This window comes from Notolabrus celidotus, chromosome 19 (assembly GCF_009762535.1).
Source record: "Notolabrus celidotus isolate fNotCel1 chromosome 19, fNotCel1.pri, whole genome shotgun sequence".
Taxonomy (NCBI): Eukaryota; Metazoa; Chordata; class Actinopteri; order Labriformes; family Labridae; genus Notolabrus; species Notolabrus celidotus.
Genome location: NC_048290.1, coordinates 393747 through 406080, shown reverse-complemented (window position 1 = coordinate 406080; position 12334 = coordinate 393747). Strand labels below are relative to the sequence as shown.

Genomic DNA, 12334 nt, shown 5'->3' with positions numbered 1-12334 from the left:
GTCATTTCAAATAAAGGCACATTTATTTATCACTTCCAAGTTTTCCTCATTTAACAAGAAAAGAATTCAGTCACGTCCATTTCATACAGAACATTCACACTTTACAGAGGGCAGTAGTTTACAAAGAGGAGTGCGTCTGCTCTGCTTGGCTCTGGATCCTGAGAAATGTTCCCCCTTCAGGAAAGGCACTTTGATTTGACAGTACAGTACACATGGCAGTCACAGACGAGCTTCGCAGCTCTTCAGGTTCCCTTGTGAAAGTCTAATACTGATCCTGATGAAGGTACGGAGAAAAGACGGCTATCCTCGAACACAGCAGAGCGAAATAAACACGGACAAACGGACCCGCCTGACAGCAGGCGGCGCAGCGGCGGGGGTGCTTTGGCATATCTGTACAAAAAAGTAGTTCTAAGAGACGGAGCGTCTTCACCGGCTCCGCCTGGAGAGACAAATAAAGTCTCGACCCGTACAACCTCCACAAAAACACCTTTTAAATATGTGATTCTTCAGGTGAGGGTTTCATAAACTCTACAGTACAGTAAAATGTGACGACGCTCCACCAGAGGCAGAGCAAGGAGAGCGAGGTGAGCACCGTGAGACCGGGTTCCAGTCCAAGTCCTAAAACAACGTCGGGCATCGGTGGGTCCACAACACCAGCTGTGTGTGTGTGAGTGTGTGTGTGATGTGTGTGTGCAGGTATGCATGTTTCAGTCTGTATCATCTTGTAGTAGAGGGTCTTTTTCGTCAGTCGTGCTCTTGTTTCCATCGTTGACTCCTTCCTGTTTAGTTTTCTGTGGAAGAAACGAGGGGAGCGTTAGGAATCACTCGGGGAGGTTTCATTCAAGGCACAAAAACCACGAGCGAGGAGACTACAGCTTTACTGAAGAGGAAGATTCACAAGACATGATAGACGACATGACAGCTCCACTAAAGTGAAGCCAAAACACTTAGAGCTCCCCCTGCTGGCTGGTATCATCGGTCATAAAGTTAACAGTTAAAGATAAATTCAGAACGCATGTTTTCGGTTGTTATGTTTAGCTCTTAGCATCCAAATTTGTATCCAAATATTCATTTTTCTGAGTTGTATTTGTGTGTCTATGACGGAGCAAAATATTAAACTAAAAGTGGAAAAACACTGAATATTAAAATGTGAGTGTCTTTAGTGAACACCAACAAGCTCATTATGACCCCAGGCCTGTTTGTTAAAGACAACACACTGTGCAGAGCCGTTACTCTGGTTTAAGGTGAGAGAGTTTCACCTGCAGAAACAACAGATCCTCTTTTGTTAGGGAACAAAACTTTAAATGTATTTTCATTGGAGGATGTGTCCCAACTTCATCAGCTTTCATAGAAGCATGACTCTACAGACTCCCCTCTCGGTTTCCTCTCTCTTCACTTGTAAAATTGGGGGCGTAAGGGCAGGTAGAGTGTACGGTCTAACACGGGCAGGGTGAGCACCAGCCAAAACAGGTCTTTTTTTCCTGGTTCTGCCTTCCCTCTTCTCTTTTTAACAAGTCTCTACAGACTTCTATCCTTGTTTATCTCTCTTCTCTCTTCCCTTAACTCATGAAAATGGCGATGGTAGAGCATACAGCCTAACCTGGTGGGGTGAGCATCAGCCAAAACAGGTTTTTCACTCTGGCTCTGCCTTCCCTCTTCTGCTTGTCCAAAGTCTCAACAGACTTCTGTCCTTGTTTATCTCTCTTCTCTCTTCTCTTCACTCATGAAAATTGGGGAGGTAGAGCATACAGCCTAACGCTGGCCGGGTGAGCATCAGCCAAAACAGGCTTTTCGCCCTTGCTCTGCCTTCCCTGTTCTCTTTTAAACATGACACAACAGACTTTTGTCTTTGTTTCTCTCTCTTCTTTCCTCTCTTCACTCATGAAAATTGGGGAGGTAGGGGAGGTAGAGCATACAGCCTAACGCTAGCAGGGCGAGCACCAGCCAATAAAGGCCTTTTGTCCTGGCTCTGCCTTCCCTGCTTTCTTTCAAACAAGTCTCTACAGACTTCTGTCCTTGCTTATTTCTCTCTTCTCTCCTCTCTTCACTCATGAAAATTGGGGAGAAAGGGGGAGGTGGAGCATACATCCTAACGCTGGCGGGATGAGCATCAGCCAAAACAGGCTTTTCGCCCTGGCTCTACCTTCCGTTCTCTTTTAAACATGACTCTACATACTTTTGTCTGTGCTTTCTCTCTCTTCCTTCCTTTCTTAACTGAAAATGGGGGAGATAGGGGGAGGTAGAGCATACAGCCTAACACTGGCAGGGCGAGCACCAGCCAATACAGGCCTTTTCGTCCTGGCTCTACCTTCCCTGCTTTCTTTCAAACAAGTATCAACAGACTCCTTAGTCAGTTTTCCCTCTCCTCTCTTCCCAAAGAAAAATGGGGGAGAAGGGGAAGGTAGAGCACACAGCCTTCTCCAGCTAGGATGAGCACTAGCCTAGTTATTAACTCTGTCTCTGCCTTCCTTGTTCTCTTTTTAACATCTTTATTCAGACTTCTCTCTTCTCTTCTCTTTGCCTCTCATTGGGGAGTAATGGGAGGTAGAACATACAGCTGGGTTCCTTTCCTGTCCTCTAACATCTCTCTACAGACTTCTCTCTCTTCTCTTCAGTCTTTTCTTACAGTGAGGGAGAGGGGGAGGTAGAGTGTCCAGTCAGACCCTTCGTCTTCGTCTTCGTCTAACAGGCTAACAGTTAAAGCGTCTCTGAGATGTCTCGGGTTTAACGTGAAGAAACAGCAGTGAAGATCAGACTTCAGTGTGAAGGTGTTTATGTATGCCTTTGTGTGCGCACCCACCTGAGTTCTTTATGAAACATTTCTCCTTTGTTTCGTGGTCAAGAGAGTCTTTAATCTGCTGTTTTTCAGACGCCTAAAAGAGACCAGAACGTCTAACACATCAGCCCATCAGGAAATACAGAAATCAAATATCTGCTGCTTTGATTCAAGATGTGACGGGGCTGGAAGCAGCAGCAGCGGCGGCGGCGCGGACGCTGCTTAAGATTGTGGATGCGCAGTTTTTAAGGCTTCATGCAGGGAGCCGTGTCGCCGGTGATCGAGTTAACCAGGAGGTTAATTTAGAGGACATGCGATTGGTTAATTCAGGGTCTCATCAGCAGAATCAGATACAGTTTAAAGTGAAGGCTTTCATTCGGTTTGTTCGCCTTCACAGACATTCGGACGGGTTATCATGCAGCAAAGTGAAACGAGAAATCAGAGGAAAGAGAGTTCAGCATCAAGGATTCACAAATAGAGAGTTTATGGAGCATCGTAAAGTTTGTTTCTATGTTTCCCAGAAAGAAACTGCAAACACATCAGAACAGCGAATCAATCAGTGAGTATCTAAAACCTGAATCCTCTGCTGTCTGAAGTTCTTACAGCTCAGGATCAGAGCTGATGTGGTTGTGATGTTTGTGCTGTCTAACTATCAGAACTAAGGTTACAACAACATCAGAGAAAGCAAGAAAGAAGGTAAAATGATTTAAATATTTATTTATAATTTAAGTTTAAAAGCAATCATTTTAACTGTCTTTACTGCATTAAAACAAAAAGAAAAATAAATCTTAAATCTTTAGATTTTTACTCTCTTATCAGGCACAAATCATCCAGCAGAACCAAACATTTAAAACATATATTATATTAAAATGCATTACATAAATAAATAAACAGTATTTAAAGGCCCTGTGAGGAGTTTTGAACTGGCTGAGAAACAGACTGAAAATAATACTGATGCCTCTTTATGACCTTCAATAGCAAACAAGACCATCAGCAGCAACACTGACACCTTCTCTGTTGTCATTTTTAATGCCTGAAACCGTCCTGAGGGGGTCGGTGTCAGACCACATGATGGACATCTTCAGAAACAGACTTTATTTGACTGTTTTCATGGAAAGAATCACACTGCCTGATAAAGTTGACTGTTAAAAGACAACAGGGTGAGGCTTTTGTTGAAAACACTACTTTTGCATGTATAGGACAAGAGATAAGAGGTTTCACTTGGCAACAAGGGGGCGCCAGAATCAATACAAAACAAAAGTTCCTCACAGCAGCTTTAATCTACATAACAGCTGCATTAAATAAATAAATAAATTAGAAAAGATAAATTCTTATGTTGTGGTCAGAAGGTTTGGGTATCATGAAGCGGTTCAAACTTTGACCTCTAAATTTCGGATGTTCGTGGATTCGTTAAAGCTTGGAAAGTTCTGCGTTCCCGGTTCTTAACAGCAACATAAATCTCTCAGGATTAAACCTCAGAGAAGATTTACTGATCCTTACGAGATCAACATCATGAGATATGCTAGCTTCACTAAAAACCATAATGACACGATGTGCAACACGTGTGGTACGGACGAGGAAGCACGTCCGATGTTACGAAGCATTTCCTTCCACACAGCGTGAGTTTAAGGGAAAGCTTTATATTCATATTCAATGTGCTGCGGTCTCAAGCTAGCGCTAGCAACAAAGAGAGCCTTAATGTTATGAAAATAAAGGTGGAGTAAGTTTTTTGTTTGTTAAATATTCGTTGTTTTTTCTAGTCCGCAAAAATAACGACATTGGAGTCACGAATAGGAATGATACCCGACCCTAGTGGCCAAACCGTAATAAATAAACCTCTGAAGAGGATTGTTTCCTCTCCAGTTTATAAGAAATCAAACGTACTCTCTCTGCATCCATTCGTCTCAAAGCAAAAGCAGCTGCTTTAAATCAAGTTTAGCAAACGACTTGGATTTGGATGTTTTCAGAATCAGGTTTTTACAAACCCCGCTAAGTGACCCTTGGCGTCTATACAAGACCGTTACACGAGTCACCTGCAAACACAAACACCAAAACACACTCTTCAGTTATGAAATGAAAACCTGCCGCTGAAAGTTAAAACCCTGTTAGCGGACTTTATATCTTAAACTTGAGCTGGACTAGAACTCTGAAGATGTTAGCTAAGATAGCTTTTCTTTAGCTGTAGCTCCATGTGTGGCGTACAGATTACAGAGGGATCATTCAACCCTTTGATGCCAGGAGCATTTTAGTGTCTGTTCCCTCAACAACAACAAAGCAGTTAGCCTAGCTTAAGATGCAAAGATGCACCTCTCTTTTCTTTAAGTTATGATGCGTTCATAAAGATGTTTTCCTGTTGAGCACAGAGATGTTATCTTATCTTCAAGTTGAGTTTCTGTGCCAAAGTTGATCCACATATATTCATCTGATAAGGAGATATAAACGTATATGTAGAGCTGAATGTGTACGCTGGAGTCCAGAGGTTGAGCTACATTTGAGGTCACACGTTTGCTGACTATCTCTAAACCAGAGGGCTGGCAGGCGGGGGGGGGGTGTTAAATGTTTTTAGGGCAGCACGAGACCTGCTGCCTCATCCTCGCCGTTTATACCTTTACAGATAAAACTCCACACGTTGGCATCACTGAGACGATGAACAGGAAGGATGAGCACCAGCGAACCCGACAGACATCCACCCAGGCGTTCTTACTTTTGGAAATGGTGAATGGAGTTGAACTTTTACACGACACGCCACATTCATCCATTCACATCACGTTGCAGGGCATTAATCTAACGTTCGTACACCTGACCGCTGATTCAAAGAAGAGGGTGAGAAGATGTCGGCAGTGCGGGAGTATCACACAGCCCCTGAGACAGATCGGCAACATGCAGTTTGTGTGACAATTCAAGAGGAAGGACGACGTAAATAAAACCTCATTGCGTACACGAAAAAAACAGGGTTAGAGTTCCTAATCGGTGCGTTTCTACAAACATCTATAATATTTTTACTCGCACCGTGACGTCTTCTGTCGGCTTTCCTTCGTCAAACTTTCACGTGACTAAAATGTATTAAACTGAATATTTGACATTGCATCAACTTACGGTGCAACGTCTGTACGAATAAAAACGCACCTCACTTTATCAGACTTAAGTTCGAATACGTGAAATATATCATTAACAGTTATATGCTATAGACTCAATTTTGTCGACTCTCCGGTCTAAAATAAATAAATTGAATATTTGGCGTTGCACCAACTTACGGTGCAATGTCATTAGGAATAAAAAATGCACCATATTCTATCAGACTTAAATTCGAACACGTGAAATTCTACAGACTCCAGTTTGTCGACTCTCTTGTCTAAAATAAATTAAATTGAATATTTGTCGTTGCACCGTAAGTTAGGAATAAAAATGCACCGTACTTTATAAGACTTAACTCCGAACACGTGAAATATATCATCTGTAGTTATATTCTAAAGACTCCAGTATGTCAAATCTCACGGCTAAAATAAATTAAATTGAATATTTGACATTGCACCAACTTTCGGTGCAACTTCTTAATGAATAAAAACGCACCGTATTCTATCATACTGAAGTTCGAACAAGTGAAATTCTACAGACTCCAGTTTGTCGACTCTCCCGTCTACAATAAATTAAATTGAATATTTGTTGTTGCACCAACTTACGGTGCAACGTCTTTACGAATAAAAATGCACCCTACTCTATCAGACTTAAGTTTGAACATGTGAAATACATCATCTGCAGTTATATTCTATAGACTCTAGTTTGTTGACTCTCCTGTCTAAAATAACTTAAATTAAATATTTGTCGTTGCACCAACTTATGGTGCAACGTCTTAAAGAATAAAAATGCACCCTACTCTATCAGACTTAAGTTTGAACACGTGAAATATATCATCTGCAGTTATATTCTATAGACTCCAGTTTGTCAACTCTCCTGTAAATAAATTGAATATTTGTCGTTGCACCTACTTACGGTGCAATGTCATTACGAATAAAAAATGCACCATATTCTATCAGACTTAAGTTCGAACATGAATATATCATCCGCAGTTAAATTGTATAGACTCAATTTTGTCGACTCTCCTGTAAATAAATTGAATATTTGTCGTCGCACCAACTTACGGTGCAATGTCTTTATGAATAAAAATGCACCGTACTCTATCAGACTTAAGTTTGAACATGTGAAATATATCTGCAGTTATATTCTATAGACTCTAGTTTGTCGACTCTCCTGTCTAAAATAACTTAAATTAAATATTTGTCGTTGCACCAACTTACGGTGCAACATCTTTACGAATAAAAATGCACCGTACTTTATCACACTTAAGTCCGAACACATGAAGTTTATCATCTGCAGTTATATTCTATAGACTCCAGTATGTCAACTCTCACGGCTAAAATTAATTAAATTGAATATTTAACGTTGCACCAACTTACGGTGCAACATCTTAACGAATAAAAATGCACCTCACTCTATCAGACTTAAATTCGAACAGGTGAAATATATAATTTACAGTTATATTCTATAGTTTCAAGTTTGTCGACTCTCCTGTCTAAAATAAATAAATTAAATATTTGTCGTTGCACCAACTTACGGTGCAATGTCTTTATGAATAAAAATGCACCGTACTCTATCAGACTTAAGTTTGAACACGTGAAATATATCATCTGCAGTTATATTCTATATTCTCTAGTTTGTCAACTCTCCTGTAAATAAATTGAATATTTGACGTTGCACCTACTTACGGTGCAATGTCATTACGAATAAAAAATGCACCATATTCTATCAGACTTAAGTTCGAACATGAATATATCATCCGCAGTTAAATTGTATAGACTCAATTTTGTCGACTCTCCTGTAAATAAATTGAATATTTGTCGTTGCACCAACTTACGGTGCAATGTCTTTATGAATAAAAATGCACCGTACTCTATCAGACTTAAGTTTGAACACGTGAAATATATCTGCAGTTATATTCTATAGACTCTAGTTTGTCGACTCTCCTGTCTAAAATAACTTAAATTAAATATTTGTTGTTGCACCAACTTACGGTGCAACGTCTCAAAGAATAAAAATGCACCGTACTCTATCAGACTTAAGTTCGAACAGGTGAAATACATCATCTGCAGTTATATTCTAGAGACTCTAGTTTGTTCCTGCTCTGTCAGTGTGAGGGAAGAGAACATACATGCTACATGCTACATGCTACATGCTTCATGCGTTTACACGGACGTAATGACAAGCACGCGTGACGGCATGCTGAGCGGCCAGCTTTACCCTCGCTTTGTGATGCACCAGGGAGGCGATGAGTATCGTGAGGAGGCCGAGGGCGATGAATCCGTACTGCATGTACTCCATCACGGCGGGGAGCACCACCAGGTTGGTGTAGAACGTGGAGAGGATTGGGCCGTCTATGTAACCGCTCTGAGGAGGGAAATCAAACACAGTTTTAACATGCTGCAGTGATATTTTAAAAAAACCTTTGCTGCTACTTTAATAATCAGCAGAATCTCAGTCTGGTGATTCAAAGTTTAACATTTAAACCTTTTAACTGTCAGTAAACTTCACATGCTGGACTATGAACACAGACTCTGCCAGCTCTGAAACAAAAACAAGATTATTTTGAAACCTCTCGGTGATGAAATGTTACTCTGTGGTTTAAATCTGTAAGCAGCATGAAACACAATAAGGACACACCGCTCGTGTCAGGAATGAAGAAGTGAAAATGTCTTTATTGAATTTAGCTGACATTCGAATCTTACCTCCTGAAACCAGATCATCGGCATCACCACATCTGAAATCTTTCCAGTTTGTCTGCAAGAACCAAAAAAATGCTCGGCATCAAACCTCGAGGCTGCGTGGTGCATTTTGAAAAACAGGAAATCTCCAAAAAGTATGTACAAAGAAAACATAAGAACACAATGCAATGTCGGCATGATCTCTGCGTCCTTACGTAATGGCTGATACTTTCTTCATGTAGAGGTTGAGCTGCAGACGGATGGACACGTTCAGTGGGACGCCTGTTTGCTGTAAAGAGACATAAAGAGCTCTCAGAAGAGGAATAAAAACCTTTTTAAATAAGTGAGAGTCAGATAAAAGTTGAATTGTTGGAACGTGTAAATCTCAGCACAGCTATTAAATAAATGTTCCCATCAAAGTCCACACAAAAGAAGGAAATCCTTAAGTGTGTTCGATTCTTCCATCGTCTTTTGATGCTTTCAGAAAACTGCCCTGTTAGACCATCAAACAATTAGCTCAAGGACTCCTCCACTAAACCCTCACTGCAGGAAGAATCAGTGAAATGATAAAACAATGCTGCACAGCTGTGCATTCAGGAGCAGATATTAAAGGACAAGTCATTTCAGTTCAGAGGGGCGGATTGTGGCAGGATAAGAGTCCTCGGTGAGGCCAGAAGTGAAGCTACGTCCACGAACTTTCAAGGATTCATGGTTTTTTATTGTCGTACCAACACAAGCTGTCGCATGAGATGGAACGAAATTTTGTTTCTCAGGTCCCGTATAAAGCAGCAATAAGAATACATGTTTAAAAAAAGAAGACAACAATGATAAATATAAAAATATAAATATTGTGCGTATGTGAGGAGTAGACTGAGTTGTTATTTAATAGTGCAATTGAATGTGCAAATGTAGAGGTAGTCCGTTTTATTGTACTGTTCATGTCCCAACTAAACCGTGTAGTTTGGTGCAAGCAGCAACCTGCAGTCCTAAATATGAAGCCCATGTGGAGGTGCAAAAAACTGCAGTTCAAAATGACGAATAGCAACGAAGAGAGTCTTAATGTTAAGAAATTAAAGGTGACATATCAGGCTTTTTTCATCAATATATATTGGTCTAAGAGGTCCCCAAAACATGTCTTTAAAGTTTATGCTCAAAAAAACACTTTGAAATCAGATTCTGGTCTGCCTGAAAAACCCTCTTCTTCAGCCCTCCTCATAATACTCTGTTTTCTCTCTGACCACGCCCCCTCAGGAAGTGGGTGTGGCCTCGGCTCTCCAGCACGTTGATCTAATGTTTCCATGTTGGCTGAATATACACGGCTGCTCACAGACCCGCGTTACTTCAACCCTCTGAATCTGATCCAGAATCTGATCCTGATGGAGAGGCGCCTGTAGCAGGACCTTTCTGAACCATTGGTCACAGATTTAGTGTTTCTTGTTGTTTTATTTGTCAGCATGTCGACGTGTGTCTTGGTACACAGCTACCAACATGTAGCTATGTGGCTATGCTAACTAGCGCTAGCACTTATCCATGAAAACTAAAAATCATCCACTAGATCTTCAAATCTGCAGACGTGGGGAGTCAAAGCGACCTTTGTGTTTATTAAGACAGCCTACAACTAGCATGCCTCCCTCCTAAGCTCCTTGTTAGCACACATGTGTGCAGGGAATGAAAAACGGAGGAGGGGTTGAGTTGTATTTTATACAGTCTATGGGCTGAACAAGCTCCGAGCTCTGACTTCCTGTTACAGACCGGATGGCGTTGTGACGTATGACAAACACTGAAAACTGAAACGGCTGGTTTCAGCACACATTTACAGAAAGGTGGAGAAATCAGAACAGGGGCAGAATGGAGTCTTTGACTTTTCAGGGGGTTTGTAGACAGGGACACAGATTTCAGGGAGAGAACCATTAAAAAGAACATTCTGCATGATATGTCACCTTTAAAGGCGGGTAATTTTATATTTCCTTAAATATATATTTTTTCCATTCTGCAAAAATAATGACATCCAAATCACGAATCAAGAAGAATCCAAACCAGAATCAATAATGGGTATGATAACCCTAGTGGCCAGACCATGATAAATAAACCTCTGAAGAGGACGGAACGTGAAGCTACGTCCGCAAACTTTCCAACTGAATCGAGTCGTTTGGTGCAAGACGTAAAGAAGCGTAACCACCAAGCGGCAACCTCCGGTCCTAAAATATGAAGCTAATGCAGAAGTGCTAAAAACTGCAGTTCATCAAGCGTCCACTAGAGGCTGGCTGCAGGAACACCGTAAACCACATACACACCCATTCAAAGAAGACGATCTTTACAGCAGAAATAAACATGTTGACAGTCTGGGTCAAAAAACAGTTTGGGTCTGAAGAGCTCATTTCTCTATCGGCACACACTGTGCTGAAATAAAGCCCGGGCTTAAACCAGCAGACTGCCCATGTGGATTTGCCCGAGTCACTGGATTGAGCTGAATCTGTTCAGAAATCAGAAGCAGCTTACTCATCTGTTCAAACCTCTTACTTTCGTGTGCACGAATGTAGCTGAACGTTCTTCACGCTCATTCATTTTCTAACGTGATACAAATAGGAACATGGCAGTGTACTGCTGATCTGCCTTCAGGACAGTTCTCCTCGTGTCTCCTTGAACCGGTCTCTTTGTAGTGACTGTAGAGAATGCTTTGCAGGGCTCAGGGACATTTTCATTTCCTAAATGGATTTCTTCCGGCTCTCACTGTTCCCGACGTTACATCAAAGTCTGCAATTTGCGAAGCTGTCGGTCCAGATGTTCAGGAAAAATGTTTGCACCAGAAGGCAACGAAAAAACAACAACAAGGGACAGATAGATCTCATATCGTTAACAGGGCGTGTGGTGTCAGATTAGAGTCAGTGGTTAGAGAGTAGAGAGTGGAGTGTGTGTCCAGAGGTTTAGTCGTGGACAAAGAGGCGCCACTACTTTAAATCTTGGACGTAGTATCCGTGACGTCCCCCATCTGTTCCTGAAGCGCTGTTCTGAAATCCTGAACACAACCAAACTTTGTCCGAGCTAGTGTGAGGTAAAGAGGCGGGCCTTTTGGGCTTTTCGCTAACAGCTACAGTGTTCCCGCCTGTCAATCAAGACAGTCACGCCCTTATTTGGGCAAAACTTGTTAGTATTCATAAAAAAAATTCACAGTTTAATGAGCTACTCAGACCCAAACTGTTTTTTGAACCAGGCTGTAAACATGTTTATTTCTGCTGTGAAGATCGTCTTCTTTGAATGGGTGTGTATGTGGATTCCTGTGTTTCTGCAGCCAGCCTCTAGTGGACGCTCGGTGAACTGCAGTTTATAACACTTCTGCATTAGCTTCATATTTTAAGACTGGAGGTCTTTACACACTCGCTTGATCTTTACACACTCTTTATCTAGCTGTCATCAATCCATAAGTCAGAACTGGGATGGTGTAGGAGAGCAAATGATGGAGTTACACTCTTTTCCAGAGATCATTTTCCAGGACATTTTCAGTGATGATCAAGCTGGTATGACAGTCTAAACTGAGTTCCTAATTTAGTTCCTAAATAGTCTAATATGTTCCTCTCAGTGGAAGTCTACATTGAAAGACGTGCAGTCTATGGCTATCAATGAAATCATCTCTTACATGCTTCTTTTCATTTTCATTGTCCATTTTTAAACTGTCACTGCACTACCTGCACTGTGTACATAGGCTGTTTTTATAAAACTGTATTTTATTATATTTTATATTTAAATTTTAGATATTTAAAAGCTGGAAGAGAGACACAGCATCTCGTTTTTCCTGTATGTCTCG

The 12334-nt window shown here is 41.2% G+C and overlaps 1 protein-coding gene across 1 annotated transcript; it reads right to left on the bottom strand.

The window, feature by feature from the left end:
• On the bottom strand, positions 1 to 8852 carry LOC117831495 (scavenger receptor class B member 1-like). Its single transcript, XM_034710213.1, has 6 exons — positions 8748 to 8852; positions 8557 to 8608; positions 8072 to 8218; positions 4762 to 4809; positions 2801 to 2873; positions 1 to 791 (listed from the first exon to the last, which is right to left on the bottom strand). The coding sequence occupies exons 1-6, from the start codon at positions 8768 to 8770 to the stop codon at positions 784 to 786; spliced, it is 351 nt and encodes a 116-aa protein (XP_034566104.1). The 5' UTR covers positions 8771 to 8852; the 3' UTR covers positions 1 to 783.
• Between the last annotated feature and the right edge of the window lie 3482 nt (positions 8853 to 12334).